Source organism: Rissa tridactyla, chromosome 2, assembly GCF_028500815.1.
Source record: "Rissa tridactyla isolate bRisTri1 chromosome 2, bRisTri1.patW.cur.20221130, whole genome shotgun sequence".
Lineage (NCBI taxonomy): Eukaryota > Metazoa > Chordata > Aves > Charadriiformes > Laridae > Rissa > Rissa tridactyla.
Window position 1 is genome coordinate 124,342,861 of NC_071467.1, and position 16,119 is coordinate 124,358,979.

Consider the following 16,119-nt stretch of genomic DNA (forward strand, 5'->3'; position numbering starts at 1 on the left):
TGATAAGCACACAGCTCTAGGTGGTATAGCTGCAGGCTAAGGTAACGGACTGTATACAGATGGACCCCCATCCTCATGCAGAGCACTATTGAATGTATAGGGGCTCCCCATAGGGACACATATGAACCAAGTGTGATCAAGTGAATTGTAAAGGCCCATACTTGTAGAATAGCTTTATTTCCTATATTACCAATGCATTTACCACAATTTCCTAAAGGCAAAACGAAACAAAGGTATATTAATAGGAGTTATTCAAACAAAATTAACATAAAGCAGAAAAATCCTACACTGAAAGCAAGTTAAATGAGTAGCTATGCCACTTAGTGTAAACAGCACAATTTCATGCACATGTGTACATTCTGTAGCACACAAACCGGATTGCAGGAGTTTTGATTACTTAATTACACAGTTTATGTTCATAGCTTATAATTGTTTACAGCATAAAACCCATAGCCTATTTATTCTGATTAACACCTATCCCTCTATACTAACAAGACAAATTTATTCCAGGAATAATTTTGCAATGGATTTAAGAGATAATAAATTCTCTTTTCCACAAAACTGCTTAAGCTTCATTTCCCACGGTTTGGTCTCTCCACCCCCTTCCCCCCCTCACCGACATTAAAAGGTGTGCAACCAAATAGCTGAACTGATGCTACCACTTTTTTTTTTTTTTTAATAGAGATATCAATGTGGGTTTTGCTTGTCTGTTTGATCATAAAAATTGCATCAGAAGTATTCAGTTTCCACCTCTAACTTCCACACAATTCTATCAATGCTGGCTTACAGGTGACGGAAATGAAGGGGAGACTGGTGCATCTACAAACCTCACTTTCCTGAAGATACACAACTGTACTCTATTCAGGAGAATGAAGAAAAAAAATTCTAGTTTTGCTTAACAACACAAGAAAAAAAAAAAAGGTAGCATTTTGCTTTAAAATTTACAGAGGCAAAAGAATGGAGAAGCTGTAAGGTAATGGTCCACAACTCACATCTCAATAATCTCCAATATTTTCTGCTGTCACTGAAAATTAAATGCTGGAAGTCCTCATCTTACACAGAGAAAGTTCAGAGGAGAAACACACACACAGATCCCTTTGGTCTACCCCCAAAGAAAATTATACAAATAGTATGTTCTCAAATTATTTTTAATTTATATCCTCTTTCAATGACCCACAGTACTGCAATTGCTTTTCCTCTTCATTTTTTTCCCCAACAGGTATAGAGTTCAAAGTAAAATTGACTCAACTATCATTCAAATGAAAAAAAAAAGATGTATTAAGTCCTTCTGGCAGTGCTGGAAATACCTGTCATGTGATGCCACTTTCCTATGGCAGATATTTCCAACTCTTTTACCACTTTCTCATCTCAAAATTCTTATAACACTACTCCTTTATGTCTTTTGGGGAACCACTAAAAGCAGCTGCTCAAAAATATGCTGGTCCACTTCAACTAGACTTGACCCTAAACCTAGTGATAAATGTCTAGAAGCCTCCTTTGAAGTTTCCTAATTAATAGTGGAAGACAAAAAGCCACATACCATTGGGGAAACAACTGTTCTTCCTGCCATGGTAAAAATTGCTGAAATAATACAAGCAAAACAATATGGCAACAAACTAAAATGCACTCCTTTGTCAGCAAATACTGTTGGAAGATGAATAGAAGACACTGCTGAAGATTTGAAGAAACAATTATTAGAATAAGTTACACAGTGTGGGAGTTTTGCTATATAGGTGGATCAAAGTACAGATGTTTCTAACTTCTCTTAGTTTCAATATTTGCATCTCAATAATGAAATGCACAAAGAACTTTTTTTTCGTGATCCCCTAAAGGAGAACTGCAGTGGAGAAGATATACTCTCAACAGGAAATGGCTTCTTTAATAAAAACCAATGTTTTATGGAAAAACGGTGCAGTTGTAACCACTGATGGAGTAGCTGCTTTGATTGGAATAAAAAAGGGAATCCAGGGCAAGGTTACAGAGATAGCACCACATGTGGAACTCCTTCAGTCCATCACTCACAGGCAGCTATTGCAGCCAAGAAGTTGGAGCCAGGAGTGCACAGTGCACAGGCTGACATCAACGTGGTTAACTTTATAAAAACAAGCCTTTCGAATAGCAGCATCTTTACCAGACTGCAATGAGATGAGGAGGGACCATGAAAATCTCTTGTACCACACAGAGGTTTGCTGCTTATCTTGCAGGAAAGTGCTTAAAAGAGTTGTCAAACTACACATTCTTCTTTTACAAAAAGACAAGTGTTTGAATGTTGCTGACCTTTCCGGTGATGACAGGTGGCTCTGAGTAGTTTGCTATCTAGCAGGTATTTCCAAAAAAATAAACACACATAATATGTCCCTTCAAAGTGAAGCTGATGTTTTACCAATGAGTGAGAAAGTAACTGCTTCTCAAAAGAGGCTCGTGCTATGAAGAGCGCATTTTGAAAACAGATGTTTGGATATGTTCCCCTGATTATGTGATTTTTGTTTTGTTTTTGTTGATGAACGAAATGCGAGTGCATCACCTATAAAAACCTCTCATGTCTGTACACTTTAAAGAGACAGAATTTTCTAACCTATTCAGAAGTCTTCCAAATGAGAGTTTCAGTGGTTTTTGAACCTATTTCATAAAAATATAAATGTGCTACATCTGATTAGTTTGGAAGAACGACTGATTGACATCAGGAAAGATGATCATTTATTAGCCCAATTTCAAGCAAAACCTTTGCATAATTGGTGAATGGGATTGAAAAATTAATATCACGATTTAGTAAGTGCAGGCAACGATGCACTTCTTCCACTGTGATCTATGCATCTTTGTGGGGTATCTTTTTCAGCTATGGCACCCATTAAAACCAGGTATTGAAATAACCTGAAGTTAGAATCAGACCTTCAAATTGTTGTATCACAAAGTATTTAAAAAAAAATATGAAGATATTCAATCATATAGCTCTCAATAAAAATATTGTTATTAATAGTAATATTTTTAGAGCATAAAGGGGTTTGTACCATTTCAGAAATAACATAAAAATTAGTCTAGAGTACTGTTTATTTTATCTTTATCTCATCCTTTTTAAATTTCTATTTTTGTGTTTCATAATGTACATTATATACTAGTACAGTGGTACATGTATATAATTTATAAATAGACATATGTTGTGATAGTACGCTTAGAAATTTTTTACTGATGGGTGCACAATCAAAAAAGTTTAGAGAGCAAAGATCTAGATGACAAGAGACAAGTGCCCTCTGTTAAACGCAAGCCACTTGAATAGAATAATATTGGGGCCTTTTTTTTTTTTTTTTTTTAAAAATTCTTACATCCCTCTTACAGCAACTTTCTCAGCTAACCTGTGTGTAAGTAGCTGTATCTTTCTGGTACTTCAAAAAGTTCCAGATTTCTTCCAGGAATATATGAATAGTTGGGTGTCAGAAGAAGTGGTGGTACCCAACTTTAAAGAGTTATTGTCCAGTACTCTTCAAAAGAAAATGGAAACATGCAAAAGTGGACTGTATCATCCAATTTCAACGTCTGTCTAGTAACACGTGTGTTTATGTGCATGTATCATTAAAATACTGGGGCAAGGAACAGATGCAGTTAGTTGGGAATATTTAAATTAATTTATCATAATGAGGGAAGCCCTAACTGAAGGCTCACATAAGGCAATTCCATTTATATATGTATCAAATATTACGCACAGGAATATAGTAACTCTTGTGTTGCTTTATCATCACATAGTCTAGACTGAGATGTGGGAAGTTTTGTATTGATCATACTAAATTCCACAGGCCTTGAGAACAAGTCATTTTGGAAGACAGTCCACATCACCAAGCAGCAAAGCCAACACATCAGATTTATATGCTTTACTACTGGCTTCACTGTGAACAGATAAGATGCAGATCATACATATTAATTCTCTGACTACTTGACTTCAAAAAAAAGGATTATATTCAGGGCACAAAAGTGAAAACATCTCATCTCCCAATGAATATTTGACTCTTACCTTGCACTTTATCTGAACACAGCTCCTTGGCTCGCTCCCTCATTATTTGTGGAATCAAAACGTCTTTTTCTACATGTCTCAGCTTAGAATTTTCTGCAAAAAATAGGGAAAAAAAATTTTTTCTTATCTGTACGTCAGAGAAAGTCAGTCTACAGAAATAACACAGTGTTATTTACATAACATACACTAGTATACAAAAACTGTCACAAGCTAGCAGCACAAAATACCATGGAAGGACCACACAGATCAAAAGGCAGGAAAGTCCAAGATGTAAAATCGCTCATATACAAATATGAGCATTACCCTAAATATTTCTGTTCTGTTCAATGTGCACAATGAACCAAAACTAAAGGAGAAAGTTCTGGCAGCACATTCTAATTTCTCCCTTACTAAATAGAAGGTCTTCATACAGACCACACAAAGGCTGAGAATTACTTTTATTTCAGGATACTAGTATTTTTCTATGTACGTTATCTGTACAAACTGGATTTTTTACTCACCGTCAGAAGCCAGATATTAGAGCACAACCTGAAATGTGTATTGCTACATGGAAGACCTCAGGTTCTTTAAAAAAAAAACCTCAGAAGCCTCTCAATTGAGGAGCTAGGAGTTTTTCCATTGAGAAATTCAACTTAACAAGAACAAACGCTGTTACCTGAATTCTGTGCTTAAAAGTACAGTTGCAGTTTGCTTTCAGTTGTCTCAAAACAGAATTCAGTACTATGAGTACAGGTAGTGATTTTGAATAGTTAAACAACACAGACCATTTAGAAAAAAAATACTGCATTTCCAAATCCACTTTCTTCAAAACAAAAGGATGAGAATTTATCAAGCACAGCTTTTTACTTCTTAGCTTCTGAGTTAAAAACCCTTTAAAGGACATTTGTTCAGAACGTTGTATAGTCCAACACAGTTATACCAAATATCTGGTTTTCCTCCTCAAACACACTATTATTCACCCTTTGATGTTGATATTGCGCTTCAGATATATAGCATCAGCTATTCACATTATGAAAACTGTACTGTCAGATACACCGTTATTTTGAGTGACAACAATTTCATTTTAAAATTGCTAATAAAAAAATCTAGATGAAATGAAAGAAATTAAAAGTGTGATGTATTGAAATTAAGGAAAGAAGTAAAATTTAGGTTACATACCGCTTTCAAACACTATTTTTCAGAGCACCTTCAGTTACTTCTAGATCAAAAGGCAACAGAGACTAACATTTCTCTAGTCATTTTTAAGTCATCTTTTAAAGTTTACTAATTCTATGAGGTTACACAGTGTTGAAAGGATATTACTGGGGGAATCTGGCAACAAAACAGAGGATTACAATGAGCAATATACAGAATCTGAACTGAAGACTTACATTTCTCCTCAAAAATGTCTTACTTGGAATCTCTACAGTAAAGAAAAGAAAATAAAGAGTCTTCTCTAAATACAAGAAAAATACCAAACACAAATAGCTCACAACTTAGATTTGCTTCTATGCTCTGATTTTCGTGACTGAGATAAAATAATTACAATTTAATATCCTTCATTTTAACTTCCTGCAGAATATCACTGCAATTACTGTACCGAGCATCTATGATGTTACAGACAACACAAAGACATCATAAAACTTTTAACCACATTTTTTAAAAAGGACAAATCAGTTCAGCTGAATGACATGGCAGGAAAGAGCACCAGCAAGCTACGTGCCTGAGCTCTACTAACTTCAGTCAAAGCAAGCGGGCACTGCAGCAGTCCTGCCACTCCTGATCCCTTGGAGGCTCTTTTCCCTCTGCCCACACAGATGTGCTCTGCAGCCCTGTGGTGAACTGAAAGGGGAAGTTAATTTGGTTTAAAGGTAAATAAATTTATTGCCAGGCAATTTTTCAGCTAAATAAATTCTCTGATCCAGTTCACTGTATAACTGCACAAATGGCCCATGATAGTGACACTAGGACAAGAAGGAAGACTTAACTGTCATGAGTACCACCAGCTCAAATTATAGCCTAAGCTTCCCCCTTTTTTAAAAAAAAATTTTAGTTAGTTATACTGATGCTTAGAGTAGGCAGAAACCAAACTGATCAATGAATGTGGATACAGACAAGCAAGTGGGTTGCTAGCTGCCAGCAAAAGGGAAGTTTTAATAGTCCCCCGTTGCCCTCCTTCACCCCCATCACATCAGTGCTATTATGCACTTAACCACACAGCAAATGACCAGTTCAAGACAGAAAGCTAACTCAAATACATGCAAAAAGTGCTTCTCAAACTGGTTTACACTTTGGAGTAACTACATCTACTTATCAGAGTTCTAACAGTTGCTTCATTTAACTTTTATACCCTAGCATATATGGAAATGTAGCAGACAGCATGGAAGCATTTAGGGCCTGGGAAGGGCGGCTGGCAGAGCTGGCTAGAGGCAACCAGTTCCCACAACAGCAGCAGCACAGGGCTCCAAGGAAAGGATCACGCACACACTACTGACAAAGAGGAGATGAGAACAGGAGTACAACAGAAGGATAGAAAGGAAACAAGACAAGGGCATCCAAAAAATGAACAAACCCCCCCCCCAAAAAAAGAAAAGGCGGCCCTGTTATCCTGGAACAGACAAAAAGGATTTTTGGGTCTTAGCTTAGCTTAAGCACCTAAATTTCTGTTTGATTTCAAAAGGAAAGGGGCATAAGACTGATAGCAAGATGTAGCTGTACTGGTATTAACACCAGCTCAACCAGAACCATGACAGAGCTGCGCTCCAGGCAAACTGCCTCATTTTAGTCCCATGTTGTCAAACCTGCACATGCTGAAAATGCAGGAAGGAGAGGGTACATCAGGACACATGGCAATGTCCAGTACAAAGAACAAGAAGAGAGCTACAACAGTAATTCAAAGGTAATTATTCAATGGTATAAAGGAAAAAGGAATAAAGACACTTATTATCTCATCTACAGTTTTTAAAAGAATGTTTGTGGGTAAGTATCAGTTTTTAAATCAAGAAAAGCATAAGCAGTTCAAATCATCTTGTAATGTCTAGGAGGCAGTTTTAGGCACCTGGGTGCAACCACCTGTCCAAATAGCTCAAATGCAGTGGTTCACTTTGGACAGTACTGTATCTACTTATGAGTTTCAATTGTAACACCTTAAGTATTTTAATATTTTCCCTTGATTCTAAACTATCCATTGCATTACAATTACAGTGATTTTTCCTTCAAGGATCTTAAAACACATTTACTGAAGTTGGTATACCTAGCATTTACACAAAATATTAAATAAAAATAAAGCACAAATATTAACAATACCAGATATCAGGTAGAAAGATATGTTTACATGCAGAGTAACGCATTTCTGATACCAATATATAAGTACTTGCAAGGAGATCATCATCAATCCAACCTAATCAGCTCTGCAGTAACATATATGGCAAGAACTTTCAAAGAAACAACACCTCAGAAGCAAGACTTCATCAAAAAACATGAGACAGCCATGATGTGAAACCATCAATTCCTTTTGCCTTTTTTCAACTATATTACAGTTTCTAGAATAATAAGTACATTTTTCCCTTTTGAAAGTTCACTATTCTGCACTAAGAAAGATGATTCTTATTCTAATGCCACATTTGCAGCAGACTAGTCCCTCAGAAGAATCTGCATTACAACAAACCTACTACTGTTTTATTTTCTCTTAAAAACATTAATAAAATTATCCCCAGACAAGCAAGATATATGTTTTCCTACAGTTTGCCTTCTGCATTTGAAAGCCAATACCTTTGGTTCCTACCCACGTCCTCCACACACTTTACCTGGTCTTATGGGTAGGCTGTTTTGAGACGATCATGGCTTTGGCCACAAAGAGAACCAAAAAGACCATGCTAGCTCTAGGCTTCCAGGGGGCCAGACAAATGTTAGCAGCAGCTTTTCCTCAGCTTTTCCTCAGCCATGTTTGTTAGAGCAACTTAATACTCTGAGAGTCTACCTTTACCTTAACCTTACATTCCGTTGAAATTTGCTAGTATCATCAAACATTACAAGGGACAGATGGATGAACGCTAATGGATGGAAGCTAATTAAGTAAAGGTTACAAAGAGCAGACTATATAGATTTAACAGTAAAAACTAAGTATTTTGTAAAAATATACACATAAGTTAAGCCAGAATGCGGGCTTGCAGGTGTTAGAGCATCTAAGTCACTAGCTCCTTGAAAATGTGAATAAGGCTACAGGCAAGGAATCTGTGTGGTGAAACTGCTGAATGTTTCCTAAAGACAGAGATGAGCGCATTCCAGAATGCTGCCGCTCCTCGTGGGGACTAGGAACAGAGGAGAGGATAAACAATGGGTATAGAGGTTATAAGCTTGCGGTTGACAGGAAAAAAAGAAAAAAGACAGAAGGGGAGAAAACTACACAAAAGTGAGTATCTCTATGAAAGAGAAATTGTCTTCCGTACCACCTCAGCTCAGTGTAAAGAATTAAAGGAAGGAGCAAGAGATTACTAAACTGGGAGATATCACTATTCAGCAAAACATTAAGAATGCATTTAAGACTTTCATTTTTTTTTACAAATAAAATCTGTGGGTTTTGGCAAATCTCAATGCTTGAAATGGTTCTCTGGTTGCATACAATATCTAGGGCACAAGACTACAATTGTAATAGTTTTCTGTGGTTGATCAAAACCCTCAGCTGCAAAAGCTATTGCCATGGAAGGCCAAGGACCACAGCCAATCAGTTTAACAGTTTTCATTATTTTTGTAAAAATGGCCAAAAAAAAAAAATCATGAAATAAATGCATCAGTAGGAACAACAGCGTCACAACCACTAGAACAGCACAGAATACACATCAAATTCAATCCATATGGAAGATGGGAAAACAGATGATGAATACTTTCCTGGCTTCCTTGACTCTCACCACTGAATCCAGGAAAGCCTTGAGAAAGAGAGGACCACGGTGTAGACCTGTGCTGTATGCACAAGACCTTTAAGAGGACTAGAGGAGAATGAAACACAAAGCTGCTTTACAGTTTTAATCACGAAAGGGACTGTAGTGGCTTGTCATATTAATTAGAAGACTATTACAAAAAGGGGACACCAAGACAAAATTTTTTCTAGAAGAGTGTCCTGAGAAAAGTCTTATCATCTCCCCTCTTCATTCAACACAGCTGGTAACTGACTTATTCACCCCCTTGCCACTGTGTCCTCCTGGTAGTTTACAGCTCTCCTTTCATCTCCCTCATGACTTCAGGTAGCAGGGACATAGATTACTCAGAAAAGCTGAGGAAAAAAATTGAAAACTTGTCTACCCAGATATTTACAGAAGCCTCATACCTTCTGCATCCAAGAGAAGGCGAGTCAAGTGATTCCAGTAATAGTTTTAGAAACCTGCATTTCTCATTATACCACCAGTAATTTGGATTTTCTTGGTTCAGTTTACCTATGCACGTTTTTAAAAAACAGTTCAAAGCAGTACTTTAAACACTATAGCTATTTCAGTAAGAATCACAGGATACATGAAGAACAGAGAAAGTTTTAGTAAGTTTTTAACATTTTCATTAGCAACTGTTACATCCCATGTTTTTCTTGAAGTCCCAATTACATCAACTTTTAGACATCAGTTATGTTATTTACTAGCAAAAATGCTGTAGAAAGTTCAATCAAGGTTCAAGAATCCAAGTTAAAAAAATAAAACACTCTTCAAAATATAAACATTTTAAAACAATCACTTTCATTATTTTGGGGCCTTGGTTCAGAAACATGGAGCCATAAAAGGGATTATTATTTTTTTTAAATACACCTTACTATTTTTTTTTTCCTACCAGGTGCTATCAAAGATATGCAGTTGTCAGTGGACGGATTTCTAAGATGCCTTTCTTTTTTAAGCTAAGAAATAGAACTTGAAAACGTACAAATGAAAACTTCAGCAGCAGAAATAATAAGAGTTATTACAGTGAAAGGGAAGAAAACCAAGAACATACATGCAGAATTCCCGTTCTTTAACTTACACCACATTTAAAGAAAATCTCCACTCTAAAGAAGTGTAACACAGTTCTTTTTCTGGAAGGGAAGGTCTTGCCTTCATCTGTGATAAGCTTACTAAACTTAAGTTTACCAGCCATTCTCTCATTTTTCCATGTGCATATCTATAGTATAAACAACACTTAAAGTTAAGATGGGCTGGAGAACGAATAACAAGTTTATAGCTAAGTTATGTAAGTGCATTAATTTGGGGGATTCAGTTATTTTTCGTATCAGTTGGTAAAAATTATTTCTGTGCTGTAAATATTCTGTTTCATCCCAAAGTTTTGTTTTAAAACGCTTGCCTATGAGCTAATTATAAAACTACACCGAAAAAATCACACTTTTATTAATAACAAAAGTAGCAGCACAGTGTTAATTGCATGCTTATTGGCAAACATTCCTTTCATCAATCAGACTATTGGCTCTAGAGGTTCAATTTTTACAAAAATCATTTCAGATTTATTTTAGTGTACTTGTAACAGTGTTTTGAACGGGCAAAGGTAATTATAGCTTACTACTCCTCCAGGAAAAGAATGCGTTCAACTCAAAATTTTCATGTCTCATATTCTGCCTAGCTTACCCATTTTGTATTTAATAAAAGTTACCAATCTTACGTTAATCCATGTGAATGTATTTGCACATGTGGATCATAAAAATAATTATCAATAAAGTCTGTATAATTGAACATATGATCAACTACTTAAAACCTCTATTGTAAAACACTAAGTCACACATCTGAACAAATTAATTTAGAGATACACCCATGAAAGTCATGGAAAGAAAAAAATGTACGTTTCCAAAATCTATGTTTTTTTCCTACAATTGTAACTTTCTGTATTAATGTAATTAATACTTTAAGTACCCAGTGCTGTAGCCTGTGAGGGGGTTACTCTCTTACTGCCAAGAGGTTCATGCGGACAAAATGATAAACAGTTTCAGCATTCTGCTTTGTAACCTTGGTCCCACAAAAACATTCAGGATCCTCTTAAAGGTAATGGACTTTTATCAGTTAAAAACATCTAGTGTAAACTGACTGATGATGGACCAGGCCCAAACACCTTTATGCGTACGTGAAATGCTACTGAATTTGGTAATTTCATTTGCACATACGTGTTTGCATACAAACTAGAGTCTTAGGTACTTTGCTCTCTACTAAGGTTTTAAAGTATAGAAGGACATGAAGTGATGGAAGTGTTATAATCCAAGTGAAACATATGTGATATGCTTCTCTGCGTAGCAATCATTTTTTTTTTCTTTAAATGTGTAGGAATAGATTTATTTGTATTTAAAAAGTTACAGATTTTGAGATCTTTCTACGATAATACTGACATCATTTTAAATTAAGATGAAGTACAGGGATGACAACACCAGGGAAAATTTCCAAAGCTTTAACTTCTCACCATTCTATCATCACCTCAAAGTCAATTTTCACCTTTTTCACCGGCTGAATTTGTTATCTTACATTTTGCTTTGGGGCTCTTGTTCTTGCAATATGGCAGTACTGGATTACGAGAATACTGACAAGGCTGTTTGCTAAAAATGAACAACGGCTATATTACAGCAAGTCTGTAATATCTAGAAAGAAAAGGAAAAGCAGACCCGACAAAGCACACTTACTTGTTAATTACATGTGGATTGCAAATGCTCATACATCTAGTGAGTAATAAGTAAAGCCAAGCCTGAAGTTGCTTGTGAAGATTTTTGACACAAGAAGATTCTTTTACACTCTTGATCACACAGCAAAGCCAGTTACAGGGCCCGAAAATTAATTACAGATCAGGGCTTAATATTTACTACTGAAAATAATGCAGATTCATTAACACCTAGCCTGAACTATTGTTCAAGTATGACAGACCTGCCAGCTAGGAAAACTTAGGGTGTGTGCTACCTATAAAGGGAACACCCCACCCCACCTCAAATCCCTTCTGACAACTGTAGATGAGGATTCCAGCAAAACGTACAGAACACACAGTAACAACCAGGGCCGTGGACTGGCCAAGGACAAAATAGCACAGCCTGCCTTAATTCTGCCACCATAAAGCTTCTGAATGCTTCACTTGGTAACTGATGTAAAGTACTCCACACAACTTTTTGTCACTTAAACAAAGATACCATGGCAGCAGTATTTCAGCAACAAAATGCACATTTTGGGTTTTTTTCTGTGACAGCAAAAATATAGTAACGGCACAGATACGACTGCATTCCTACAGACAGGGTTCCACACTTATTAAGCGAAGTCCAAACTTTTGAGCACCTCTTGTCTGAAACTGGTCCCAAGCATACAGTCCCTATTTCTTCTATGCCCTTTCTAACTAACCGTACATGTTGTCCAAGAATTTACTGCTTACTTCCACCTGGAGTAAGAAGTAGAGAAAAGTCCTGCAAAATTCACAAACTATCTGAAGTATATAAACCAAACAGAACACATTAAATAGAGCTAAGCAGTGACCTCAAGAACCATGCAATAATTTGCATCAGAAACAAGAGATGAGCAACAGGTAAAACCTACATAAAAAGAGCAAAGTATCCAGCATCTGGATGAAGTGAGGCAGGAAAGTCTACCAACCAGTGAAACCCCACAATTATTATGAGAGGAGATGCTAACCATCTAAGGTTTCCCACCATATCAAATAATGTCAATTGGTGGCTACTGCACTACCTACTCCTCTTTGCTAACTTTCAGAATTGTGTGATAAGGCATAAAGAAAAACAATCACAAATAAAAGTTTCATTAAAAAAAAAAACTGCCCAAACTCCTTGAGACTTGAATATTTAGCTCCTTAGCCACTCCTTTGAAGATACAATTTACACCTTCCATTCCAAATAACAAATACCACACACAAATTAAGAGCAAAGCTTTTAAGTAACAGGACCAAATGCCATCCTTCCCGCTTTTTCTTTTTTTTATTTTAACGGAAAGTAAGGATTAAAAGACAAGAAAAAACAATGCCTACCTTTGATTTCTGTACCTATGTATTTAAGTATAATACAAATGAATTAAGACCTTAGAAACTAACATCATGGTTATGACCAAAACACACCAGTGGTTTCAAAACTTGCAGAGCATGAGGTGTTCTGAAAAAAAAGAGAAGGTTGAAAGCCTTTTGGTTATATTAACACAAGGATTGCAGATGTTATTCTGGATCTTAAACTCTACAGAATCCTTTCAAAGCACTCAATACTATAAAGTCATTGGAGAGTTCAAATAGATCTTTCAGTTTTTCCCTTCATGTTGCCAACACAGGTCAAAGACACTAGGAATATCAAAAAGGTCATTCACGTTCAACTCCCTTCTCGACAGTGGCAACTTATGTTTTTAATCACAAATATTATCTAGAAGAAGTTTAGTTAAAAGATGAAACTGTCCTTCCTTTTACTTGCATATTTTTACCCTTTAAAATCAACATTGCTTTATCTCCCATTATTTTTCCTTTCTATCTTTTGAAGCTATAATTTCATTCCTTGCAGTATATTCTTCTAGCTCTGTCTTACTGCCCATGCCACTTTGAAACAAGTCACAACCATTGTGCAAACCCAGTTCTCTCCTTCACTGATATACTGCTGCTGTATTTAACAATCTAGATTTCCACGTGACAGTAAAAGACAGATATTTTAAGTAGCCTAGGAAAATTATGAAATCAGTCTTCAACCCCTCTATTTTTAAGGCCCAAAAAAACATCCAGGATAGGTACTAAAACCTGTATTGTGTACCTAAGCTACTGACAATAACCCGACTTTTCTCTTTACACAGTTGTGAAACTTTGAGTAGAGATCCAGACATCATCATCTGAAAATGACAGCTATAACCAAGTGCACACCCATGACCTCTACTACTGAAAACAGCACCCTATAGAGTTTTGTAAGTGCTGCATGCAAAAATCAACTTCAATGCTGAGCTGCAGCACATTAATTCTGAAGAAGCATAAAACAAAACAGTGTGACATAAAATTTTGACAACGGATTTATCTACCTATTTATTTACTGAATGCAACCACCTAATGACACAGCCACAGTTCCTTCCCAAATGGTGTTTGTCAAAAACTCCTCCCATAAAAATCACGACATAATTCATAGGTTTTACATTCTGAGCTTCAGAGGACTCCTTGATATTCATTCCCTACTACCTGGCAAAGCCATGAGAATATTTTTGTCTTTTGTGACCATAAAAAGAAGCATCAGTCATGGTAGCAATTAACTAAACTGTGATTCTCCCTCTTTTTTCTTGTATGTGGGCCAAGAAGCAGTTAAAAATGACGACATTAAAAAATACTGCACCAGGGTTAACACCTTACTGATATAAACAGGGCAGCTCACACCTCTTGCAGCTATTGTTCCAGTTTCTCTACAACCTCACTTAGGCATCTCTGCTTTTAGGTCACATTCTGAGGTTTTCAACAGAGCTCTTACAGCCAGGGACTGACGGAGGTGGCGGGGGGGGGGGGGGGGGGGGGGGCGCTGTGTGCAGCAAGCAAAAGATACTGGGTAACAAGGTAGCAGATTTAAAGAGGTGTCAGTAAGCAATGCCACTGCACAGCAGATGAATCTCAGTATTGGCGTCGCATCACACGTGCCCAAAGTACATCCTCAGTAGTGCTACCACAGCTAACATACAACCACAACATGGATTAGCAGGGACATATAATGTCATTATAGACATAATTAGGGAAGCAGGACCCTGATGAACTTCAGTGTTTCAAGACATGTGCTAAATGCACAACAGCTTGAATTGAGCTACTGTAATAACTAGACTTTTTCCAAGGGACAACTGGGAGCAAAATTACACTGTAGATGAACAACCACCACCTGAAATGCTGTGGTTTTGTAGCATTTTCTTAATTTCGTAACACATCAATGCTTAGGTGATATGATCAACAAAACAGAATTTGATTACTCTAAAAGTGCCTTGTTTGGAGCACCTGGAGAGCCAGGCCCAGGACAAGTTTCCATCAGAAATCGAGAGCTTGTGCTTAGCTGGCAGCCTTCAGCTCTTGAAGAAGGTGGCCACAGGCCACATGGACTGAGGTGCAGTCACAACTGCAGCGGTTCACCATCAACTACAAGTGTCTCAATACCCTGTGTCAGCCAAAGCGCACCGACGCCTTGCTGAGTTCCTTGTGCCGGAGGATCGGCCTTTTCACACCAACACACCCAGCCAAAGGCACCTGCCTCGGGAACGTGGTGGATGAGCGAATATTACACCAGCATAAGGACACAGCCTTAAATTCACTTCTGGGTGGCTGTGACTGTGTCGGACAAGACCTTGGTAACCCGAAGGGCCGCATAACCTTGGTATTTTACCTCATACATTACACAGACAGGGAGGCTGCAGCAGGCCGGAGGGCGCCAAGGCCCCGCGGCCACCCCGACACCCCGCAGCAGCGAAGCCCAGCCCAGCCCAGCCCAGCCCTGCCCTGCCCCGGCGCTGAGGCGAGGCCGAGCGCCGCCCCGCGTCTTGCCCTTGGGGCTCAGGGCCGCAGCGGGAAGGAGAGCGGTGAAAGCCCCCCGGGGAGCCCGCTGCGAGGGCCGGGGGTGGGCGGGCCGAGCCCCTCAAGGTGGCCCTTCTCGGCACCTGCCGGCGGCGGGGTGCAGCCTGCTCTCCTCGCCGGCGTGTGCTGGGGGGCGGGGGGAGGGGGCAAGCGGAAAGCGGCGGGGATTTCCCACAGGAAGCCCTGGCGCGGCGGCGGTGGGCTGAGGCGGGGAGGGGGGGGTAATAGGAGAGAAGGAGAGAGGGGCCACGCTGCGGCCCCCCCCTACCTGCGGTGCCGGGGGGAGGCTCCATCTGCGGCTCCGCACTACGTCGGCAGCTGCGCAATGTGCGCAGGCAGTCCCGGCCCCCCGCCGCGCAGGCGCACCCGCAGCGGGCGGGAAGGGGCCAAGGCGCACGCGCAGACTTGCGTGTGGGTGCAGGCCCCGAGGGGAGTGCGGGACCTGAGAGGGTTCCGAGGCGGGATGTCCTCGCCTATGGTCACCATCCTCGCCTATGGACACCACCCTTGGGGTGTCTGAGGCTTCCACAGCAAGGGCTTGAAGGGGAAGGTGAGAATCATGAGGGCTGCAAAGTCCCAGAGCAAGGGCTTGAAGGGGAAGGTGAGAATCATGAGGGCTATGAAGAAAATCGAGGGAA

General features: G+C 38.8%; 1 protein-coding gene across 3 annotated transcripts in view; it reads right to left on the reverse strand.

The window, feature by feature from the left end:
• Positions 1 to 15,853, reverse strand: part of CMC1 (C-X9-C motif containing 1) — a 44,446-nt gene extending 28,593 nt beyond the window's left edge. The window contains exons 1-2 of one of the 3 annotated variants that reach the window (XM_054189435.1): positions 15,750 to 15,853; positions 4,004 to 4,096 (exon numbers count right to left, since the gene is read on the reverse strand). In XM_054189435.1, the coding sequence (XP_054045410.1) occupies positions 4,004 to 4,096; positions 15,750 to 15,774 (118 nt within the window). In that variant the 5' untranslated portion in view covers positions 15,775 to 15,853. Of the gene's footprint in view, positions 1 to 4,003; positions 4,097 to 5,373; positions 5,406 to 12,949; positions 13,039 to 15,749 lie in introns of those variants that run through there. The other 2 variants (XM_054189438.1, XM_054189437.1) reach the window with 2 other exon arrangements.
• Between the last annotated feature and the right edge of the window lie 266 nt (positions 15,854 to 16,119).